The sequence below is a fragment of the Betta splendens genome, chromosome 1, assembly GCF_900634795.4.
Source record: "Betta splendens chromosome 1, fBetSpl5.4, whole genome shotgun sequence".
Taxonomy (NCBI): Eukaryota; Metazoa; Chordata; class Actinopteri; order Anabantiformes; family Osphronemidae; genus Betta; species Betta splendens.
The window spans coordinates 4,968,074-4,992,587 of record NC_040881.3 but is presented as its reverse complement, the minus strand read 5'-3'; the positions used below and the strand labels follow the sequence as shown (position 1 = coordinate 4,992,587).

Here is a 24,514-nt window from a genome sequence, read left to right as displayed (position 1 = left end):
CACTCACAGCTGTGTTGGAAAAACTGCACACAGGGTCCACGCACGCTGGCTGAGTCCCATGTAACTACAAACACCGCTCACAGCGGTGAAAACTAATGCGTTTGGAAAAAAGTGACAGTAAAAAGGACACGTTCTGCTGCACAAGGTGCTTATTGGGTCAGAACAGAACATGCGCCCTCATGTTTGAGCCTCGTGGCGCATTAGTCTTTACACTTTTAACTCTCAAATCAAGGGAAACGTGCACAGAAGAGCCGATACAACAAAGCACTTAAGATCAGGACGTAAACACATCTAAGCTGCATTAAACAGTTTGCGTTTCGGTGTTTGCAGCGGCGTGCGGCGGCCTCCTCTCGAAGCTGAACGGAACCATCAGCACCCCCGGCTGGCCCAAAGAGTACCCCCCCAACAAGAACTGTGTGTGGCAGGTGGTGGCTCCCACTCAGTACCGCATCTCCATGCAGTTCGAAGCCTTTGAGCTGGAGGGCAACGAGGTCAGTGTGTAATGTGCTAATTGGAGCAAAAAAGGGAGCGGGGAAATGCGACGCGCGTCACAAAAGCCTTCTTTGTGCGTTTAGGTGTGTAAATACGACTACGTGGAGGTCCGCAGCGGCCTCTCCTCCGACTCCAAGCTGCACGGCAAGTACTGCGGCACCGAGGTCCCCGAGGTCATCACCTCCCAGTACAACAACATGAGGATTGAGTTCAAGTCCGACAACACCGTTTCCAAGAAAGGCTTCAAGGCTCACTTCTTCTCAGGTGAGGCGCACGTGTGTTTGCGGCGTGTTGCGGGAGGCCGGGGCTTGTTGGCAGAGCCTTCGGAGCGTAATGAACATGTTTATGGAAACAGGAACAGTTTATTATGATGCAGGAGCAGTTTGGGAAGTTGCTATGGACGTTCTGGCGGCTGGAACCGGTAAATCTGTTTGACGGGGTGACGTATGACTAACCCGGTCTGTCCCGCGCGCGGCGAGGGAAGATACATCGCCGCTGCCTTTGTGGCGTGGAGCATTCGTTTTCATTCGACTGGGGCAAACCGCGGGATTTAGGAGCAGAGCGGTCACAAATAGGAGGTTTTTACGGGCCCGCTGAATTTCCAAGCCTCTCGCCAAAACAGGCTGAAGCTGGAGGCTTCAGTAAAAGCCCCACAATGTTTACTGCAGTCGCTGTTTGTTTTGCTGCAGTGTCCGTTTACATTGGCTGCTTCCCGTTTATTGTATGGAAAACCAAAGAGGCCACAGTTTGTCCCCCCGTCGCCCACCATTCGCTGCTTTATACTTTTAATCAAGTACCTGGCAAATGTGAGCTGCTACGAGAATGAAGGGTCTCCATGCTTCAGCTTGTCTGTCACTAACAGGCACTGGGTTGTGACATGTGTGTGTTTAATTTACTGTTGCATGTTGCCTTGTATATGTCAGTGCATTCATACGTATTTGTCCTAAGTGCCCATACAGAACCTCCCCCTCTTCCTGTCTACCACTCTCTCCAGCGGCTCCCTGGCCTCCTTCACCCACTCTGCTCTTCCCTCCTTCAGACAGGCTGGTTGTGTGTCAGGAGCGTATGTTTGTGTTTGGGTCATGCCAGGACGTAAAGCTCTCCCACTCACGGTCGTGTGAACGACAGGTTGGCAGCTTCAGAGGTCAGAGGTAACATGACCTCACGGTCTGATTGGCTTCCATTTTGCAATGAATGGATTGATCCAGTGTTAACGGTGTGGATCATTGTTTAATCCATTCACTTTCAGACAGAATCCTGGCTTGTGCCCTGTCCCATACTACATACTATTACCTGTTTGTACAACTATATTAAAATTAAAATCTATTCTAGTGTCGTAAACAAATGACATCATTACACCACTGCGTTAGTTACGTGTTTCGGCCCCATAGCGGAGCTATAGGTAAACGGCTCTGCTGGGTTCACAGGGAGAGCTTTTGGTTGGCCACCAGCCAACAGGTTTAGGGAGGTCCCCCTCGGCCTCCCACACACCACTAATCCACGAGCGTCCATGTGCGCGTGCATGTGGACACTGAGTGGTTGACCTGCAGAACGCCACAATGAGCACTGTGTAGCGTCCACGCAAAGCTCCTTAGCCTGTGATGGGGTGAGACGGAGCCCACAATAGCACAGTAATACCACATCAGACGCAGACAAACGTGCGCTCACACACAAACATACACGCACACACACACACACGCACGCACGCACACACACACACACACACACACACACACACACACACACACACACACACACACACACACACACACACACACACACACACAGAGCAGGAGAGAGAGAGAGAGAGAGAGAAGGACTGAGTTTAATTAAAAGCAGATCTAGTTTGATTCACAACTTCTTGAATTGAGGGGATGCAGCTGACTGCATCAAAACCAATGTTGCTTTATAGGACTCTGTCTTACACACACACACACACACACACACACACACACACACACACACACACACACACACACACACAGACTCTCTGTCCTTTTACATCCTTGGCTCCAGTCCTTATCCACCCTGTTTGTCTCTGACACCGTCATCGGTGTCGTCGTGGCGACCTCACATGTGGTGAGTCCGTCCAGCTCCTTCCACCTTCACCTTGTGATCTGCTCTGGTTGCACAGTGTTCAGCCTCACGGAAGGCCGCAGAGGGAACCATGTGGTTTGAGGAAGCCACAAATTAGAGGATGACAAAATTTACGGGACAGAAAAGTAAAAAAAAACATCTTTTGTGTTTTCTGAAAAAGGAAACACAGGAAACTAATTGAATTAGTATCATCTAAGATCTGTTTGTATCAGTTCTTATGGAACTTAATACTCTACATGTTGTATCTGGTCCTGTTGAGGTCTTTTGTACCTTTTCCAACTGACGCTGACAGGAACTAGGCGTGAAAGGAACCAAAGCCCACATGAGCGGTGTGAGCGTGTTGGACTCGCCGGCCTGGTGGTCTGGCCTGGGGACAGCGCAGCTGATCTGAAAACAGCTCTTATGGTCGGGAGGGTTTCAGAGCCAAGGTATCTGGAGCGGAGATCGTTTCCAGGCCCCACAGCCGCTAACGAGCTTCTCCCTGCCGTCGTCTTTCCCTTCGTGTCTCTACAGTCTTGTTTTAAATCTCAGCCTTGAATTTAAAGGGTGAAAACGACACCACGACCTTTGGGTAAAGTGGCCTGAACTGATGTGTGATATATATTTGTTACCATTTTTGTCACGTTTCCCAGTCGGTGCTCCACCTTTTCCCTTCGCCGGCCTCACCTTGATATCTCTGTTTGTTTGTGCTCTCTCGGCCTCTCTGCGTCTCTTATGCCCCCTCCCCTTCCTTAAGGTCTCATCCTTCCCCTTGTCTCCCCTGCTCGACCTCTGGCTTCGCCGCGCGCCCCCCCCATCGCTGTCTTCCTCACGGGTGACGCGTTGCGTGTGTGTGTGTCTCTTACAGACAAAGATGAGTGCAGCAAGGACAATGGCGGCTGCCAGCACGAGTGCATCAACACCGTGGGCTCGTATGTGTGTCAGTGCCGCCACGGCTTTGTGCTGCATGAGAACAAACACGACTGTAAGGAAGGTGGGTTCCACGTACGTTCACATCTGCACTCACACTGACGGATCGCACCTCCACACGTTATCCTTGTTGTTTGTGGCTTGCCTTTAAACCAGACTGGAGTTTCATACTTCAACTTCATTTTAAACTTAATTATGAGCATGTCCAAACAGATAAAGAAGAGACATCCATTTAAGAGTCTACTGTAGCTTTAAGTCCAGATGTTCATGTTCATTGAGGTCCACTGGTCACAAAACTGCGATGTTTGAGAAAAGGTTTCAGTTTGATATAAAACATTATTCCATGAACGCTATTAGCACATTCCCGCGTGCACACAGACACGCACTACAGTGTTGAATGTCACATTATACCGAGCTCTTTGAAGGTGAACTCTTGAACGTGTGCTCCCAACACACGCCTCACTGCAGGCTCCCTGCGCCGCTCATAAAAAGGCTCGTGTTTCAAACATCTGGGAGCTTGAAAGCCGCGCATGTGTTACTGTCTTCCTGTGTGTGAGTGTGTGTTTATCTGTGCATTAGACCAGCGTGAACCGGTACGATCGCACAGTCACGGAGCTCCATGTCCCCGTTCTTCAGACTCATAGGTGTTGTATAGTGTGGTAGTGGTATTCGTGTCAGACTATTAGCAATTTAGCAATTCACTAATGTTAAGTAGAGGAAAAAAATAGTAAGTCTTACAAATTTCTATATTACATTAGAAACCATCCTAAGGTTGGTTAATTGGCAATATAATTTCACTTCCTGTTGTTAACAGATACGTGATGATGTGTGAAGTAAATTTATTGCTCGTTAAACAGCAGCCCTTTCCATGTTTCTTACAGACTAGACAAAAGCGAGCAGACAGATGTTGAGCTCGCTGCCGTCGCTCTTCATCGCTCTTATGGAGAGCTGTCGATCTGTCTCCTGACCGACAAGGCCTAAGCATAGGGGGTGTGTCACCAGCTACAGTGTTATTTTAATAACGAATCACCTGCCTACGAGTGACAACAGACGTCACTTTCAACGTGATTCACTTTGCTATGAGACTCATACAGTACAGTACATGACACTTTATAGCTGCTCGTTGAGAGGAACCCAAAAAACACCAGAGCATCTGACTAAGGAGTTGCTGTTATGCTGTCTGCATAATGTAACACAGATGTGAGGTTGGACTTAACAGCAGGAGCAAAAACTGCTTTTCTGGGATTAAACTAAAGCGTAAATCACAGGTGAACCCACATTATCTCAAAATAACTTACTTTAGGTAATTACTGACTGGCTTCAGTCTCGGAATGAAAACATGTTCCATGATGGATGGTTGTGCGTTGAGACAAATCTCCCTGCAGCTTCCCTGTGTGTGCAGGTAGCGGTGAAATTCACTGAACCTGTCACCAGGATGTGTGTCTTTGAAATCCTTCCTCTCTCCTTGGCTTCTCTCCTTGCTCTCCTTCCTTCCTCCCCGTTTCCTCTGGCCTTTTTCCGGTGCAGCCATGATGGTAACTTCCTCTGTGCGTGTGTTTGCTTGTGTCTGTGTGCCTCCAGCCGAGTGTGAACATAAGATCCACAGCCCCAGCGGCTCCCTGAGCAGCCCCAACTGGCCCGACAAGTACCCCAGCCGCAAGGAGTGCACCTGGGACATCACGGCCACGCCGGGACACCGAGTCAAGATCGTAAGTGGGACTCAGACCAAGCTGCTCCAGACGTTTCTGGGCTCCTTCCTCTCTTTAGACCATTTTCTTGAACATGACTCACTTTCCTCCGTTCTAACAATGCATCACTCTGTGTGGGGGTCATACTGTATGTGGAAGCCCCAGGCGTCCCCCTTCCTGCGTTTTACTCAATGATCTCCCTTTCCCATGTTTTACTAATGACGCTCGGATGCGAGCGGGGGAGAAAGTGCACGTTTGGACATTCAGGCTAACTGCGAGTGTGTGCTCATGCGTTAGAAAGGGGCCTTGGGCGCCGGCCATCTGCGTCTTTCTCTGTGTGCGTACGAGCGTTCGTGCAGACATGTGGGCATGTCAGCATTTGTATGTCAACTGGGTGTTCTTTGAGAGAGGAGAGGAGATGGTCTTAGCGTCTGTGACAGCTCAGACGTGATCATGAGATCCACACGGAGACGCTCCTAAGAGCAACAAAGACAACTAATTAAGATGAAAATGGAAAAATAGCTCAAACAAATAACCCGAAGATTCTTCATTCATTTCATTACTTTTTTAGCAGGTTGTTTCAGCTCACCTACATCATGAGTGCACAGCTTTTACAATACACAAACACATTCCTGGCATTCCACACACACACACACACACACACACACACACACACACACACACACACACACACACACACACACACACACACACACACACACACACACACACACACACACACACACTGTAACACCAGTGATGCTTGAGATTAGCAATGGCGCTCTTTGTAGCCACAGTAATGACATCACAGTAGGATAAATTTAATACCTGAAATCTGAGCAAAGTCATGAAGGTCATTTTGTTATTGCTTCTCTCTCTCTCTCTGTCTCTGTCTCTGTCTCTGTCTCTGTCTCTTTCTCTGTCTCTCTCACACACACACACACACACACACATTCTCAGAATAGTAAATAGATCCAGCAACCCGTGCCTCATCCCCGCTCACCCATCACATCTGCCACAATCAGACCCTTTCTCAGTAATGACATCCTCACACACCATCACTCGCCACGTGTGCGTTGGTTTGTGGTCACGGAATGGGAGAAAATGACACAGATGTGTGACTGTGTGGGAGAGAGGCCGACAAGGTGTGATGACTCAGCTCTCAGGCACTTAATTACTGTAGGTTATAATTCGTGACTCTGTGAAAACACAAAAACCGACAGGGACGGGGGTTTCTTCACAGATGTACAGCAATGCAAACATGACATTTTATAGCATTGATTTCTGGGAGTTTCAGCTTCATCTTGTTTATTGTGTTTTGGAGAAATTTCATTTGTTACTACCCAAACCACTGGACAGACGCCAGAAGAGGAAGTGCTGGCTTGACGGCTTGAATAAAGCCTTTTTAAGCCAGAGATGCTTTGAAAGGTGTCATTTTATTAATTGAAAGCTTGTCATGATTTGAGCTGAGACCCTTTAATTAACAAAAAGCCAGCCAAAAATCAAGCCTCTCGTCCAAGTCTTTGTGTTGTTATTGTTTTTTCTGACTCCACAGCAACACAAAAAGTTATGATGATTTGTAAATGGCCACTCTTTTTTCCTGAAATTCTACAAAAAAATAGTTGCTCTCAGTATAAAAGTGAATAAAAAACATTTGCAGAAATTAAACTCTCCTGATTCTGGATAATTAACTGTCCTCAGAGTTAAGTGAAGTAAATGTTCTGTCAGTCCGGGTCAGAGTTCAGCGTCCGCTCCACTTTCTGCCTCCACAGACCTTCAGTGAGTTTGAGATCGAGCAGCATCAGGAGTGCGCGTACGACCATCTGGAGGCGTTCGACGGGGACAGCGACACGGCGGCCATCTTGGGTCGACTGTGTGGCAGTAAAATCCCAGAGCCCCTGGTCTCCACCGGAAACAAGGTGTACCTGCGCTTCATCTCCGACGCCTCAGTTCAAAGGAAGGGCTTCCAGGCGACACACTCAACAGGTGTGTGTGTGTGTGTGTGTGTGTGTGTGTGTGTGTGTGTGTGTGTGTGTGTGTGTGTGTGTGTGTGTGTGTGTGTGTGTGTGATGCATTCATGCACTACATTGCATGCAGTTGTATCATTTTCTGTGAGCATGTGCAGTACTGTGTGTTGTGCCTGTAGTTGCTAAGAGCTCTAGCGCCCTCTAGTGGTCTCTAACGGCACACGCTGCTGCTCGTCCTGCGCTTCCAGAGTGCGGCGGCCGCCTGAAAGCGGACACTCGTCAGAAGAACCTCTACTCCCACTCCCAGTTCGGGGACAACAACTACCCGGGACACACGGACTGCGAGTGGCTGCTGACGGCGGAGCAGGGCTACGGCATCGAGCTCAGCTTCACCACGTTCGAGGTCGAGGAGGAGGCCGACTGCGGCTACGACTACATCGAGCTGTACAACGGGTACGACTCCAACTCGCATCGGCTCGGCCGCTTCTGCGGGTCAGGGGTAAGGCTGCATTCCACCAACACGCCGTGACCCGCAGCGGTCTGCCTGCTTCACACACCTTTGTGTCCCCTCCGCAGCCCAGGGAGGAGATCTACTCAGCCGGACACACGATGCTGATCCGTTTCCATACCGACGACACCATCAGCAAGAAGGGCTTCCACATCCGCTACATGAGCACCAAGTTCCAGGAGAACTTTCACAGGAGGAAGTGACCTCGCTCGCAGCTGGTGACCTCTGACCTCTGTGCAGCCCCATCACAGTTCCCCTGACCTTCACCATGGCAACGACAGACATATGCGGACAGCCTCGGAGGAAGACATTACGCATGTGAACATTTGTCTCCCCCCCGCTGCTCCACGCAGGTCCGTGCTCCGAGACGAGACCTGCAGAGGCGCGATCCAAACTAGCTTCACCAAATGTGGGAATGTGCTGATGGAGGAGACGGTTTTCATGAGAGCACATCGAGCTGCGCCCGCTGAAGTGTGGAAACAGGGCTGCAGGAACTCCACATCACTCGACTGAGACACTCGCGGTTGCACAGATGTAAACAGAGCAGAAACACACCGAAACACCATATTCATATCAAGAGTTACAAACTGTGGATGCTAAAATGACTACAAGGACATGCATCCAACAAGGGATGAGAAGCTTTTTTGACTCCTGATCCTTGACTTGTGCAACTTACTGTGATCGGATGGCTGCTTTTCACCCACACTAACTGAAAGGAGACCCTAAACAGACGTTTTTATTGCCTTCCGTGTCTGGGAACCGGTCTCTTCAACCCAGCACAGAACAGCCACAGATGATTTTATTTTATGTCTTAAATGTCTCATGTTCTCGAAAACCCATTGTGTTTACTGTGTGTGTGTGTATGTGTGTGTGTGTGTGTGTGTGTGTGTGTGTGTGTGTGTGTGTGTGTGTGTGTGTGTGTGTGTGTAAACAATTAAAAAGCTACAGTAAAGTCCATCATTTTGCCCTTTTTGCTCAAAGCTTATGCAGACAACCACCATCGAATGGGAAAAATGTGAGGATTATTCAAAATAATCTGTGATGTAAAATCTAAGCCTTTGTTGTGTGTGTGTGTGTGTGTGTGTGTGTGTGTGTGTGTGTGTGTGTGTGTGTGTGTGTGTGTGTTTAAAATTGCATCTTATCACAAACTGAGCAACCTCCATGTGGTGTTTCCAGTTTCTTCTTCACCCCCACTTTTTTTTGTTTGTAGTGGATGTTTCAAGGGAATATTTTCCACAATCGTCTCTCGGAGTGTGATAATTGTGCCCGAAGGAGAGATTCCCATGGTGCTAAAATAAAAACACTGAATGACTGAGGGTGTAGGTTTTGAGACGCCGAGATGTGTGCAGTGGACACACTGTCTCAGCAGCACTAGTCCTGTGGACCTACTACATTGCCTTAGAACCAAATGTCTGCTACCTGGAGGTCGCTCCTATGCTCTTGCACAGGTGTCAGTGGGGTGTTTGTGAGTTTTTGGCAGGATATTTAATGTGTTTGGTGATTGTAAATGGTGATATTGTGGGGTAAAAAAACAAACAAACATGGGAAATGTAGTTTGTGCGTGAGATTGTGATTACAGTGCATGTGTGTTTGTGTCCTTTTTGTAGCTGCTCTCAAAGACGCTTCCTCCTCCACCTGCTTCCTTCCAGCCGTATGTGAGCAAACGCTTCTCCTCTGTAAATGTGAGCGCAGACGACAAAGCGCTGCATCGCTTCTGTTGAACATGTCGCGTAAGTGTGTGTGTGTGTGTGTGTCTGTGTGAGCTGTATGTTGTTGAGTTGGATCTTTCATTGCTGTATGTGCCAAGCTACAGGTGACCCCCCCCCCAAGCCCCCACCCCGTCCTCCGTAGCTTTAGTTTCATGATTCCATCTCTGAGTCGCTGACATGACGTCCTCTGCATCAGCCATTAAAATACACACAGGTCAACGCTGCACGTGTTTTTATTGTTGCTGTATTCTGTGTTTAATTTAAACATTTGAACCATAGTGCCAAACATGGATGCACAAATAAAATGATGACATTTCCCTTTGTGATAATTATCCAGTGAAAGTACATGGTCTGTTCGGACAAGTGTGATTAAATGAAAAGAATTCAGTTTCCCTGTGATTTAGCAAAGTATGGAAAAATTCTCTGAACTATAAAATGTTTTATTTGACCTTGATTCCTCTTTGAAGTTGTTCATATTAGTGATGGGGTCCTGGGAGTACCGCCTAAACAGTTTGTGTTATTATAATAAAAAAATACGTATTATAATATCTCTTGTGAATTTAAAAATACATAATTGGGGCTTAAAGTGATAAATAAATTGTAAGTTATAAAAATATCAATAAAAGTACCAAGGTTCTAATTACTGTCACGTGCAATAATCTTCATCATCAGAAGGACTTTAATCAGTCTTCAGTGAAGCTCTCGTGTTCTTTTGAGCATGAGAGTTCACTTTTCTGCCTTAGGAAGAATGAGTAATGAGGGATTTTACATCTTCAATAAATCTCACTTCAAAGCTTTCAAGTTCTTTTGTGACTGACGTTTGAGGTGGGTCTGTCCTGTCACATTGTCTCTCACTGTGTCCAGTTTCAGAACCTCTGACCGGCTACAGACAGTATCATAAATAGGCCCTTTGATGTTTTGATGCTTCTTTCCGAAGGTCTGCTCTAATCTGTAAACACAGTTTGACCCATTTACCATGTTGGTCTATGAGGACAAGTCACTTACCTTTATAGGATCAATGTGATGAGCTTGTCACACATTTGGTTCAACACACACACACACAGATACACGCACGCACGCACGCACGCACGCACGCACGCGCGCACACACACACACACACACACACACACACACACACACACACACACACACACACACACACACACACACACACACACACGCGTAGATATTTCGTTGGCCTCTAGAGGGCGCAGTTCGAAACCTCATCATCATGAATTGGGCCCATAACAAAACATTTCCCCGTAAGGAAAAGTGTTTTTAATTAAATTGAACGGATCCTTACGAGACTTGTGGACTCTGAACCCTGAAGGACACTGCTAATTGTTAATGATGCTAATAATAATATAACTTGTATGACGACATGCAGGCGCTGTGCTGTTTATACTGTGTGAAACACCGTGACCTTGTTCAGTGATAGACCCAACACCGTAGGACTGGGTCGTCTCGACCTGGTCTGTCATGTTGCAATGTTGCTGCAGCAAAGTGTAAGATCTGCATCAGTGTAAACTCTGTCTCCACCTACAGTTCATCCGGAGAACTGCAGCACAGCCGGTGGAGACGTCACTGTGTCTGTGTGAACACAATTCAGTTGGTTGGTTGGAACAAGCGAAAATGAACCCAAATGAACCCATAAAACTAAAAAGGTATTTAGGATGTTGCTCCATGTGCAGTACCTGTTTCTATCTTCACAGCTGGATCTGCTGTACAGAATATCAGCAACTGTGTGAAGTAACAGAGTTGAAAAGTGGAAAATATTCAAGTCCAAATAATAAGAAAAATAATCCCCCAAATTTTCACTTTCACACAATTTCCACACTCAAGTATTTATGAACGAGTTAAAAAAGTACTAAAACTGTAAATATGTACCCGTGGAAATCCTGCAAGGTTCCATCAAAACAGACTGACTACTGGTTCCGGACAGGTGAACTGAAGATCGCTCCAGTTTGTGAGCAGCTCGTTTAGTCGTCTGCTGCTTTCGTTGTGGAGAACGAACGGGCGCAGGTGTGAGGTGCAGCTCATTTTGTCCAAACCACACTTTGGTCACATAGCATCTTTAATACCACCATTATAATAATTAGGATATCAAAAGTATCGAGTATACATACATCATTTGCATTGCGGTACACAAATCTGAGTTGATTTATGTTTTATATCTTTCATTCATTCTTCTCAGATTTAACTTTTATTGTCTCGACATTGTGCTGATACATTGAACCCTCCTGAAGAACTTGACGCTATTTCAGGAAGGAGAACATTTAATTGGACATGTATTGTTAAGTAATATAAAAAGCTTTTTTTGATATTTCCAAATGTAACTTGAATCCTATAGTCTACTACTTTCCAATACCAATAATCAAGAATCTTGATATAAGCCAAACTAGAGTCCATGTCACCAAAATCAAAGTACTTCCAGCAGGCGTCTTCACCTGCTGCGGTCTTAATATTCTGTAGTTTTTCTCCTCTTTTTGCAGTAAAGTTCTTGAAGCTGTGGGAACAGTCTCTTGAAGCCATGCCTGTTTTTGTAACAGTCCCAGTAAATGGATTCTCAGCAGTCCGACGATATGCGCGCGTGCGTGCGCGCGCGTGTGTTTATGCGTGTCGGTGGAGGACAGCGAGGGCCCGAACGCGGACTCGCGTCCCCTGCTCCTCCACCACCTTCAGGGTCTCAGTCTGTGACGCCCGTCAGACGCTGGTGATGGAGGCCAGGCAGTTCGATGACTTCTGGAGCTTCTCAGGCTGCGTGGTGGGGGGTTCGGGGATGGCGCGAAAGCTGAAAGGCAATCCGATGCCACTGGTGCCGATGTGGCCTGGGCTCAGCGCTGGATTCTGCCGTCTATTGCTTTCCACTATGCTGGATGTGTTGGAGGCAAGGCTTTCCCGTGTCCTGCACACATAAACATACAGTAAAGTCAAGCAAACGCAATGAAAGTCTTCACGTGGTGCAAATACTGCTAAAATACACAGAGCTTTGGACCGGCACCTTCTGGGTTTTCTTTATTTGTATTATTGTATTTATTCGTATTGATATTATTTTCAAAAGCATGGAGACGTGTCAGCTGTTAAAGAACCGGTCCGGGTCCGGGTCTGGGTCTGTGTAGCAGCACCCGGGACGTGCTTCATGTGCTTGATTCCTCTCTGACGCCTGCTGTGACAAACTCATGGCATCCTCCCGTCAGATTCGGCGGTTGCCATTTCACCGTTTGCCTTGTCAACACTTCTTACGTGACACTTCTCGCCTCTTAATGGGCTTCAGGCCGTCAGCTGTCGTGTGCGACTGCGACTGCTGTACTAATATGAGAAATATAAGAAATAAGACAATAGGCTGCTCAGCGTTGCTTTAGAGGAAATGTCGATCTGAAAAAGTGCAGTTGCCAAAATCAGTCAGACTCTTATTGGGACAGTCCCACCGTCTGAGAGACAACGCCTATTAGAATCCCAGCGCTTCGGATTGGCCTGAGTTCAAGTGGCAGACGCACTTGCACAGAGTTCTGCATTGTTGGAAAACCGTTACAGGTGACGACTGACTGAGAGAAACGCCAGGAGTGCGTCATGCTGTCATCACAGTGTAAAACACACTCGGGGCTTCGAATGGTGGCGTGTGAGTAACGGGTTCAAGGCTATCGGGTTCATACGTGAAGAAAGAAGACGTATAAATATGCAGCAATACAATAAAGTAGAATAACTGAAACTTCTGACAACTTGGGGGAAGTAAACGCAACACATACATACATATAATATTGACATATCACATCACATATTAGTATAATGACATATCACCATTTGACTGATTTTGAAGCTACTTTGTCATTCAAACGTCTATTATTTATCATAAGTTGTGACAAATAGACGCTACTCAGCTTTTGAAAGTGAGATGGAGACAATTCAGACCTGCTGCTGTAGCCATTTCTCATTTCATCCTATTCTATCAGCGATTCTCTAGTTACATTAAGCATTGGGTCTCTCTCTATGTGTGATGGTTCTATACTGTTATACTGTAAGCTAGTGCTGAAAACCTGCAAAGAAAGGGCTGTGATATTTGGATATTTTCGTACATTCCGGTGTCTAAATGGTGTAAATATGGCTGGTGCAACATAGGACACGGATATCCGTGTAGCAACCCCCCCCACACACACACACACACACACACCTGGGGGAGTTGAAGCCGCTGTCCACCGTCACGCTGCTGCTGTCCATGCTGTCCAGGCGGGCGGAGTGGGCCGACTTCTGGCTGCTGCTGTTCTCCGTCTCCTTGGGGCTGAGCAGCGTCAGGTTGCTCTCCAGCTTCCTCTGCAGGTCGTGCTCCTTCTCCCGCTCCAGCAGCCACTGCATGGTGCCCTCCCCCCCGCCGCCGCCGCCTCCCCCGCCGCCGCCCCCCTCCCCGCGCTCCTTGCCGTCCTCCGCTTTCGCCAACTCTTTGTGCGAGTCCTCCTCCGCCTCTTCCTCGTCCTCGTCGTCCGAGACGTTGTAATAGTCAAAGGAGGCGGAGGGGACTGTTGGCTCCATGCAGCCTGGTAAAACTGCAGGCGGCGCCGAGGAAGCGGCTGAATTGGAAGGCTGCTGGGGCTCAGGATTGTCTAGGGCCTCGGTCGACTTGGCGTGTGAGGCTTTTCGCAATGTGCCGGACTTGGTGTAGCCGCCGTCCACGTAGGCCGCGCACAGGGCGTTGTGCGGCGGCTTGAACAAAGTGTCCTTGCTGAAGATCTCCTTCCGCTTGATCGCGCCGCCGCCGCCGCCGCCGGGGTCCACGTTGTGTTGGTGCGGCGTCAGGCGGGCGTTGGGCGCCGGCTCCGGCGTCTGGCTGGGCGTCAGGCGCACCGCGCCGGCCGGGCCCTTCGCCGCCGACAGGTCCTCCTTGTACTCCCCCGCGTGAGGGGAGGGGAGGTGAGGCGTCTGGCGGTCGGCCGGAGAGCCCTTTCGGAGTCCCCCTGATGAGGTTAATGTGTCATATTCTGATTTTGCCTGAGGCGAAGGGGCAGTTAGGATTGTTTCATTTGATGTATTGCACTGGAAGTACTCATCGGTTGAGGGCTTAGGAGAAAGTCCCATTAGCTCGTTGTATGTTGGCAAGCTGTCTCTGCTTTTGTTCCTCTCTATCGTACTCCGGATCCTCGACTCGTCCAAACTCCCTTTCCCCAAATCAGGCACATTAAAGTCAGAGTGGAACTTAGTAGCAGAGAACATAATCCTTGAGTAATGGGAGGACTTCTGCGTGGCCCGCAGGGTGCCATCGTCAGTGTAGTAATGACTGCGCTCCTCCGGCGCCGGCTCAAAGTCTTCCAGCGCGCCCAGCGACGGGCCCTTCAGCGAGTTGTCCATGGAGCGGGACCGCTCTTTGGCCTGATCCGACCTCTCGTGACGCGACTTCCTGTCCTGATTGTGACTGTGGCTCCTCTGCACGCGCGACTGGCAGGTCCCGCGCGACGGCTCGGGGAACGGCATCTCCGTCCGCCGCTTGGCCAGCTCCCCGGACACGTCCCACTCGGGGGTGACGGGGCAGTAGGCGTCGGCGATGTTGGGGTTGCTGTGGACCAGGTACGTGGCCCCTCCGCTCCGCCGGCGCTCCAGGGTGTACATGGCCTCGCGGGGCGAGCGGACCAGCGAGTGGCTGAAGAAGCGGTAGTCGCGCTCCATGAAGACCAGGTCCCAGTTGGAGCCCTCGGACGGGTCCCCCCTGGAGGTCCGGGGCTTGCTGTGGGAGCGGGACTTGCCGTGCGGCGCCCGCCGGTGGCCCCGCCCCCGCCTGCTGCGCGCGCTGTGCTGGGCCGACGAGCCCGCTTTGTTCTTCTGCGAGCGCTCCTCCTCCAGCCGCTTCATCACGGCCGTGTGCCGGGCCACGTTCTCCACCGTCAGGTCGGGGTTGATGCGGCGGATTATCTCCATCTCCACCTCGCGGGGGATGGGCGCGGTGGGCACGTCCTCGTCGCGAAGGGGCCACTCCTCCGGGGGGAACTGGGCTGAGAAGGTGGCCAGCTGCCGCATTTTGTCCTTCTTGAAGCTCAGCCTGAAGAGCCTGAGTCCGAACCGCTTGGATTGCTTCTCGCCGCCGCCGCCGCCCTCTTCCTTCTTCTTGCTCAGAGTGTCACTTTTGTAGGGAAAAGACGCGACGCTCTTGCTCTTGTCGGCCTGGTCCTGAGGCGGCGGCGGCGGCGGCTGCGGGACGGGAGGGGAGGTGGGCAGCGGGGGGTGGGGGTAGGAAGGCGGCTCCCCCCGGTGCTCCTTGGCCGACATGCCTGGCGCCGGGTCGCTGTGGTCCTTGGGAGCTTTACTCTGGTGCGGCTCCGCCCTGTGCTCCTTGGGCGACTTGCTTTGGAGCGAGTGCAGCCTGGGCGGCTCTTCGCGATACGAGTTGTACGAGGTGTGGCTCTTGCGAGGAGGCCTCTCCCTCAGGCAGCCGGGTGTGGATGGTGTGACGGCGCCGGTCTGGGGCGACGTGCACGGCTGAGGTTGCTGCTGCTGCTGCTGCTGCTGCTGCTGCTGCGACTGACGCTCCGGCAGCCGGTCGTCCAGGTGATACCACTTGTTGTTGCTTCTGATGAGGGAGGGGGTGATGAAGTAGGTCTGGGGGGTGACAATGAAGTAGCCCTCTGGAGTTGGGTAGATCTTGCGCTCTCGCACCAGCATGTTCAGGGTGTGTCGCAGAACCTCTGAGCTGGGTGTAGGCACGCCTGTGGGAGGACACGCATCAGGGTTAAAAGAGAGAAAGTGCAGGAACAAACTCAGACGGAAGAAGGGAAACCTGCTCATGTGAGTCTAAAGCACGGCTTGTTATTATGAGCTAAGATAATAACAACAACAACAATATTAAATGTAAATATTATTAAAGTTTTTTGAAAATGAATTAAAAATTTGAATATGTTTTACATATTATCTAATCTTTTAGATATTTTTATATGCAACCAAACCTACAAAACAATTTTCCCAACTTCATCATCATTTCTGATGATAAATGTAGTGTCTCCTGTTGTGTGTAACACTCTCTGGGTCTCACTAGAACTAACCTCATGTGCGCGGACGGAGTTCTATCCCACGAACCCATATGTAAGTGTTTCTTCTGTTTTTCCTCATGCTTAGCGCCAGTCCCACATTAAGAGCAGTCTATTTTAAACACCACCGCTCCTAACCTTTGTCTAGCAAGCCCTGCTGTTGCCTGACATTTCATCACCCTGTGTTGTTTTTTTTCCCCACACAAATCAGACAACCTATAGATTTATCGTCTCTCCAGCAACTGTACTCAAGTAAAGACGTCTTTTTTAAGTTAAGTTCCCAAACGAAACAAAGAACTCGGTTGCTTTGATGCTAAAATACACAAAATTGTGAACGTCTGAAGGATTGAGACAATTTGGAGACAATAGACAACATAATGTTTACACAGTGTTAGAGATCAATGATACAATAATCAAATGACCCAAAATATGTTTATATGGTTTTCAGTTGTTTATCATCACCTGCCAGTCGGACATTTTTCCCATAAAATAATATGTATTATCCGTTATTATTTCTTTCGATCCATAATTATTAATTGAACTTAAATTTATTTAAATATCATGATGCTGTTAACAAGATTTGAAATAACAAAATGCTCAGATTTGTGATCCCCATGTGAAAATATCCAAAATGTGTCACAGCCAACAAAAGTCCAGCGAGAGGATGGTCATATTGCAATCACTGAATCAAAAGCACAACATAAAACCTACATTTACAAGGACTCATTTGCTGCAGCTCAGCTCAGTGTTTAGCTTTACTGTCATGTGTGTCTGGGAGGGTCTGGTACCTGGGAAGCTGGCAGTGAGGTGCTCCACCAGAGCCTCCTGGTTGACAGGCTTGTGGGCAGAGTTCATAGCAGATATGGCCAGACACAGGATCTCCCCCAGCGGGATGAACTGCGACTGGCTGATAGGCGACATACTGATCGGAGACACGTCACCTGCGGGAGGAGGAGGCACAGGCGCGGGATCATGAATGAACAGCAGGCGCAGTGTGTGGAGCTATGATGTAATGGCCACACGGCAGCGGTCTGCATGCCGCCTGGAGCGGCTCCACCCCTCCTCCCCCGGCCTCCTTAGCTCCTCGTGTGCTAGCGACGCGGCGGCGGCCGTCGCATCACCTGAGAGCATCTTCAGCCTCGTTACGCAAACCGCACACGCCACGCACGAAAAAAAAAAAAAAAAGAGAGCGAGAGAAAGGAGCTTACACCGTCCTCCAGGAGGTCACGCTGGAATTTAACAATAATATAAGCGACTTTAGCAGCACAATCACAGCTTACGTGCAGAAATTGTCTGTTGCCTTTGTTGAATTAAGCTGGCTTTGCTGTCAGCGGCAGCGAGGAGCGAGATCATCTTACGACCAGCTCATCCGAGAGCAAACATCTGCCCCGATGAGAGGTTGCAAAGCGGCGGACGCGACCCGGCGCTGCAGCATCTGGGCTGCTCTGACCCTGTCCTCTGACCTACATCTGGCGGCTGGCGCCGCGGGAGCCGTGGCGTCGAGCCCCCCGTGTCTCTGCTCCCGGTGTCGAAGTTTTGTCTGTTTCCATGAACCGTGAGCTCCACAGCCAGTCAGGCAGCGCGATGACGTTATCTCTGCTCAGGATCACAGCTCCATCAGCTGCGCGCGGCTCCACTCGGCCTCTAGTAAACACGGCGGCGGCCGACAGAAAGCACGGCAGCAAACTGGAGGATACGACAGCAGTGTGGATAAAAGGGACGCGGAGGCCGTTCGTTTGCGCTACGGCCCCAGAAGCCACGCGCGCCATAAATTTTAATCTGTCACACAATTTGGTGCAAAGGTGATGCAATCGTGCAAACGGTGAACCCACGGTGGTCAGAAAAACACGTCCCAGCGTAAAAGCGTGCACACGCTGTTCTGCGCTGTCACACACGGGCCAGTGAATATGAAAGTTACGGCGGAGTTGCGTTGAGACAAAGCCCCGATGACATAATTCCAAACACTTCTGCTTCCTCTCATCCGCTTCCTGCGCTACGGCGGCCGCCTCTGAGCGTGTCCGCGTGCGGAGGAGGGGGGGGGGTGAATTGGGGGAGGAGCCGGCGGGAGTGGGTGTGTCTGACTCACCTGGCGCGCGATAACTTGGCGGGGACGGCGAGAAATGAGGAGGAGGAGGGGGAGGAAGATGCTGCTTCTGCACACAGATGTCTTTCTCGGCGCGCGCGAGGCCGTGCTCCAGCGGGCGCTCGCCGAGCTCCGAGCTGGGCCAGGCCCGCCGCAGATTGCCGCCGCGGTTCTTCTTCATCGTGACCCCTTCACCAGTTGGCCCTCGCCCGCCCCCCCTCCCCCCGGGAGCTTCTGGGATAGGTGGGGGGTGGTGGTGGTTGGTGGTGGTGGTGGTGGTGGAATGGGGAGGGAAAGGGGGGGAGGGAAAGGGGGGAGGACGAAGGGAGGTTGGGGGAGGGAGGGGGGAGGGGGGACCAATGCAGGGGGAGGTCGACCAACCTCAGGCTCAGTGCCTCCCCCGCATCAGTAAGAACGTCCCGCTAGAGCGATCACACAGCAGACATGGCAGGAACCAGTGTGCACCTTCACACGCATACACGCGTCTCATTTACATCCACGGGCAGGCTCCGAACGGCTGTGTTGGCGCGGCGGGCGCTTGTCATCGGCTGCTGGGCTCTCCCTGGCTGATCTGGGGCGGTGACAGCGGCGGCGGCGGCGGCGGCGGAGGTGCAGGTGATTGCGCGAGGCATCACCCTTTCATCAGCATCAGTCCCAGCCACCATTTGTAGCATCCCCATTTGCATGCGTAGGGAGGCACATTACGTAGCCGCTCTGATGTGGGAGGAGGGAGCGGGAGAGAGGTGGGGGGGCAGGGGTAGAGATGAGGGAAATGGGGCATTGGAAGCGAGGAGGACGGCGAGGGGAGGTTTCGGCGGCGCTTTTTCGGGATCCGCTCGCTGCGTTCGAGGAGAGGGTGGCGGGGGATGGAAGGAGGGCGATGGATGGCTGCTCACAGATACAAAGCTTCAGAGGTCCAGTCCTCGACAATGGCTCAATTCACCACAGGAGTGCTCAATCCCCGGAAAACAAAAAATCCCAGTAGAAAAAAAAAAAAGCACCGAACCAAATGCTGCTTTCACCCCAACGGGCAATGAAACCTCCGTAGTATGCCGAGCACCGGAGATGCCACGTTCACCTCCATCTTTATCTGATCAAGCACAAGACCCCATCGTCCTTTCGACAACAGCGCACCAGGAGAGGGTGGGGAGAAAAAAATGGAGAGCATAGAAATAAATAAATAAATTCAAGAATAGAAATCCAGCGTTTCCCGCAATCCGAGGCAAGGAGCTCCCGAGCCGGTCCCCGTAGCATCCATTCATTAACAGGAGGGGGATGCAAACTCCAGTCAGCGGCGACTCGCTTTCAACGCTAATGCTGCAGCTGCTCCCAGCACCTCCAGGAAGGGTGTGTGAGTATGTGTGTGCGGCGGCGTGTGTGCGCGGACGCGTTTGTGTGTTCGAGAGGGAGCGAGCGGGCGAGCGAGGGAGAGAGAGAGGGAGTATGCGCGCATCCGCCTGCTGCGCGCGGTCCTGCGTGAGCATGCATGCGTCTGAGTCTGGGTGATTGAGGCTGAGGGGAGGCGGGCGGGCGAGCGAGAGAGAGAGAGAGACAGGACATAGAGGCAGAGAGGAGAGCAAATATCAACAGCTCAAGAAGGGGAAAAATAAAAAGTGTCAGCTCTCAGATAATGTCCAGGGAACAGGAAGCCTTTGGTTTGGTTTCCATTCTCAGCCTCCATCCGCTCCCTCTCCATGAGCCCTTAAACCAGCATCCTCCTCTTTCTGTGTCTCACCTGACCCGGCGCTCGCTTTTAAAGGGGGCCCATTCGGGTCTTTGTCACCAGCGCTTCCCACCGGTTGCTTCGGCGGCGCTGGACAACAACACAACTGCCAGTAAAAGCGGGGCAAAGCATCGGGTCCAGAGTGGCAGCTCCGGCCGGCTGCAGACTCCTGCTGACTCACATGTGTGGAGTGTGAATGGATGGTTGGAGTTACAGAATGAGGAGCAAAGGGAGAGGGCAGGACGGGGCACGGGTGGAGGGGGGGGGGTTACATGTCAAAGCCAATCTGCTCCAGTTCACTGATACCAAAAGGGAAGAGGAGAGGAAGGGAAGGGGGGAGACGGGTGAGGAGGAGGGACAGCAACACCAAGCCAGCCATTTTATTTCTCAGTAGTGCTGCAACAGCCTTTGTTGCCATGACGACGCAAGCCGATGATCTCATGGCTGTTACCTTGGAGCGCTGCTCCCTTAAAGGGCCGGTCGCACGGCACAGGCAGGCGCGCGGGGCGAGAGCCGACCGAACGCTGCTGAAGACGTGACGAGCCTCGGCGCCGCACAAAGAACATCCCGACGGCTGAACGGCGCCACTTCAATCAACATCGACAATCGCAGCGGAGCGTGCAGACGCGGGCCGCCGCTCGACGTCCTCCGGAGGAGCCCACAGCTCCAAATATGTGGCGACTCCATCGCTATCTCTGATTGACTGACCGCCAGAATGCAAAATAAAAGCATCCACTGGTTCCCACCTGTTTGGACCATTTGTGATGTTTGGCAGTAAAATAAATATATTTGGGGCTTTGGACAAACTATATAAACCATAAATATCAAGAATTAATGTGAACCCTGAAATAAAACCATTTAACCCGCATACTGAAAGATAAACAGACACATATGCAGCGTGTTGACTGCAGACCTGGAGGATTTCTTGTTACCGTTACAGGTTTATTGGGCCTCGTGGTCTTAGAGTCCGTGACCTACTTCTAAAACCAGACTCTGAGCTCTGGGGGGCTCCGCGTGGCTCCAGCTGTGCTTTGGGCTAACGATGCTAACGCGCCTGTGCTAATTAGCAGTAAACGCTGTTTGCTCATGGGCCGCGGGGACCGGGCCAAAACCCGGGATCCGACGCAAAGCGTCGCCGGCAGCGTGGGACCAGTGCGTGCGGCCGTGTGGCCCGGCTCCAGCCCGAGCCCGGCTCCGTTCCTGCCCGTCCTCTGCCCTCCAGTGGGCGATCCGTGGCAACGCACTCCACACGGTCCACTCCTGATGCCACTCCAGGCAGACGTGTTTGTGCACCGACACATTCTGATGTGACGTGCAGATTTACTACTTCCCCCCACTCTCCCATGCATCCCTCCCTTCCCGTCCAATGAGGCTTTCCTGCACAAATGCTCCGCTCTTCCTTCCTCCGAGCCCCACACTCCTCCCACTCCATTGTTTACAGTCTGCTAATGGACGCAGCGTCCCTCAGACTGAATTGTCAGTGCAGAAAAACACGTCTCTCCTCACAACTTTGGTGCGAACGCATTAATCCTGCTGCTGCTTGCGGCTCAGGCTGGGTCATAATCTGCTTTATGTAAAACACAGCAGTCACACAGCTGAAAAACCTAAATAAAACTTTTACTTTGACTCTCATCCTATTAGGACCAGCTAAAACTTTCACAATGATGTAGAGTGTTGCACCCAACGTTCATAAGAAGCTTTTTACGCACTCAAAAACCTTAATAAGGTAAAAATAAAATAAAAGACTAATGGTGAAAATGTGACTTTCTTTGTTAGAACTTGTCTCACTGATCCTGACACCACCGCTAATAAAATGAGTCATGCTACTAAATCAGCACCACTGTAAATTATCTGAACACTATTATCTTTAGCGAAGGGTGTTCTGAACAAGCACAAAAACAGCTGGAACTTCAAATAGCGGACGCATTGTGGAAGCTTTAACTTCATCACGGAAGCTGAAAAATCATTAAACTGATTGAAGTCTTTTGCACGTGTGAACCGTCACAAGCAAAATGTAAACGCGCGGTGAACTTCTACAAGTTTACATTTAATAAAAGACCCAACACGCTGAGCTACACAGTGGTCACACGAGTAAATGGAATAAATAAATCTCCCCTGGACAGTTATGAAAACGTACTTCACTGCCTCTGCACCAAATGAATGCGAGGCTCTGTTGGTTTAGGCATTATAGCGTCTGGTGAGTTATTAGCTATAAGACAAACATTCCTGAGCTTATCAGCGCTTGCCTCGGTGGTGAGAATGAAGTTAAGGTGACTTAAATCAGGAATCCATTTAAAGAATCACAATGCGATAGGATCAGAGTGTGGAGGATCAATCAGAAGGAGGTGAACAGCATGAATACAGTATGAAAAATGAAATGCAGATAATGTAAAAGGGCAAAAGAGGAAAGATGCTGACATCTTGTCCCATGATCACTTTGTTCAATAAAACTCATACGCTAACATCTAAACTCCCTGAATTAATCTGCACCTGTGCTGTCGCTTTATGCTGAGCTCTGTTTTGGGCTCCACCAGCTCCTGAGGGAAATGTCTGTTTGAAACATATTTAAAACAAATGTCACAAGCACCAATAACATGTTCTCCTCTGAAACCACTGCTTATTTCAGCCTCAACCTCTTATTAAGTACATTCTAATGATTTTGATCATCATTTTGTCTGGAGGCCTTGCTGATATAACGATCAATGGACAGACAACTTCCTGGAAATGTGAGCGTTCATCATACGTTTCTTCTCCTTTGAACATGATGAAACGGATGATCTGAACTGAAGCTGTGTTGTGAGGCAGACATAAATAAGGTGATGTATGACACTCAGCGCGACCCGCTCTATCATCTCAGACCTGCCTCAGCACATGCATTAATTATGGCCCTGTCAGAGAACGATGAGTATCAGTGTGGGAATGCTGAACCTGGGAGCAGTCCTGCCGCTCGGATCCCAATGAGTGGGTGAAAGGATGTGAAGCAGCGGAGGTCGCGAGCTTCGCCTGGTTCACTTCAGCCCAGGCTTAGAAACAAAGCTTTAAAGGCAGCGTGAGCCAATAAATGAGTCAGAAAGGCTGTTAGACTGTTGACGTGTTGTAAAACATTGGCAAAACCCCCAAATCAATCTAGAAAAACTGAGTTGGGTCTTCACTGTTTGAAGCCGTGGCGCCACTGAAGATGTCACAAGCAGCTGTGCAAGCTGAGCAGCCACAGCAGCACTGATCCAGGAGCAGTGGGACGTTTATTATAAAGAGTAAAATGGAGGTCTGGTACTTTTTTGTGAATTTATTACCTTTTCATTATAACATAACGCTTAAACATACCTACCTATGCTCTTGATGCCAAAGCCGTGTGGTGGCTGCAGGGTCCGTCTGCTCCACGCGTTCCTCAGCACCTGCAGATGGACCTCCGTGCCCTGGATCAGCAGCACGCGCTCGTCTATCCAGCCCAGGAAGAAGACCTCGGACAGCGCGTGCGTCAGCGCCTCGTTCCAGAAATGCCGCATGTTCACGGCTTTGAAGCGGGCGAACACCTCGTAGCCGGTGCGATGCCGCGATGAGGAGGAGCCCTCCTCGCTCCGAGCGCAGACCTGCGCCAGCACCAGCGCCAGAGAGTGTGGCGCAATCTGGAGGCGCGTCTCCATTCCTGCGGCTGGAGGCAGACAGTTCTCAACTCTCCATTGGACCGCAAAGGGCTTCGCAATAGCGCGCAGGTGCCTGGAAGTTAAAGTACCTTAAAGGTCGATAAGGGACGTCCACGTGCTGACCCAGGATCTGCCTCGCGACCTGCGGAGCCGTAAACACAGGTGCTCCATGGAGAAGGAGACGCGTCGTCCCCGCAGCCCACGAGCCCAACTCTTTTAGAGTTAGGGCCTATTTCAGCGACAAAAGAGGCGAGGACTTGTGCTGCATTCAGGTGCTCCACGTAAACTAACGCTTTTCAAACCAGCGGCCTTGTTTTACGGTGTTTACAGTCGTAACTGTTAAAGGTAGTGTATAATTAAATGCAAATCGATTATTAATTAACCTCATTAAGAGTTACTCGAATGGGTGGAAACGCTAAATTGATTTTAGCAAATGCTTGGTGACACAATGGCCAGATAACTAAAAAATACCTGTTTTATAAAATGCAGCATTTACATCGCGATAAAAACACATGAAATTAAACAAAAGATGGGACAGCAACAAGTCAATATAGGCTGAACTAATTCCTGATCATTTGAATACCTATAAATTATACAATGCTTTTATTTAATATAGAAATTTATTAACAGTTAATATTAACTGTGTAATTCAGTCCTGTTATTGTGATATTTTCCAATTTGTATAAGATT

The 24,514-nt window shown here is 50.1% G+C and overlaps 2 protein-coding genes across 3 annotated transcripts in view; one reads left to right on the top strand and one right to left on the bottom strand.

Annotated features, from left to right (window-relative positions):
- tll1 (tolloid-like 1) overlaps positions 1–10,010 on the top strand; it is a 33,319-nt gene extending 23,309 nt beyond the window's left edge. Inside the window, exons 19-25 of the mRNA XM_041070586.2 lie at positions 331–491; positions 576–756; positions 3,437–3,562; positions 5,080–5,207; positions 6,959–7,172; positions 7,402–7,652; positions 7,730–10,010. Of these exons, the coding sequence (XP_040926520.1) occupies positions 331–491; positions 576–756; positions 3,437–3,562; positions 5,080–5,207; positions 6,959–7,172; positions 7,402–7,652; positions 7,730–7,864 (1,196 nt within the window). The 3' untranslated portion in view covers positions 7,865–10,010. The remainder of the gene's footprint in view (positions 1–330; positions 492–575; positions 757–3,436; positions 3,563–5,079; positions 5,208–6,958; positions 7,173–7,401; positions 7,653–7,729) is intronic.
- A 1,416-nt stretch (positions 10,011–11,426) lies between these two features.
- stox2a (storkhead box 2a) lies at positions 11,427–24,098 on the bottom strand. 2 transcript variants are annotated; one of them, XM_029156340.2, is made up of 5 exons: positions 23,914–24,098; positions 23,509–23,832; positions 17,163–17,315; positions 13,539–16,056; positions 11,427–12,275 (listed from the first exon to the last, which is right to left on the bottom strand). In XM_029156340.2, exons 2-5 carry the CDS (start codon positions 23,822–23,824, stop codon positions 12,074–12,076), a joined length of 3,189 nt encoding a protein of 1,062 aa, XP_029012173.1. In that variant the 5' UTR covers positions 23,825–23,832; positions 23,914–24,098; the 3' UTR covers positions 11,427–12,073. The 2 variants fall into 2 exon arrangements, with proteins under 2 accessions (XP_029012173.1, XP_029012182.1); XM_029156349.3 differs by lacking the exons at positions 23,509–23,832; positions 23,914–24,098 and adding an exon at positions 18,461–20,396.
- Between the last annotated feature and the right edge of the window lie 416 nt (positions 24,099–24,514).

Excerpts from the sequence above, each read along its gene's own strand:
- stox2a (XM_029156340.2), bottom strand. The coding sequence starts at position 23,824 with ATGGAGACGCGCCTCCAGATTGCGCCACACTCTCTGGCGCTGGTGCTG. Across the intron at positions 17,316-23,508 it reads CTTTGGCATCAAGAGCATAG|GTGACGTGTCTCCGATCAGT; the intron begins GTAGGTATGTTT and ends CTCCTCCCGCAG. Across the intron at positions 12,276-13,538 it reads AGCGGCTTCAACTCCCCCAG|GACACGGGAAAGCCTTGCCT; the intron begins GTGTGTGTGTGT and ends TTATGTGTGCAG.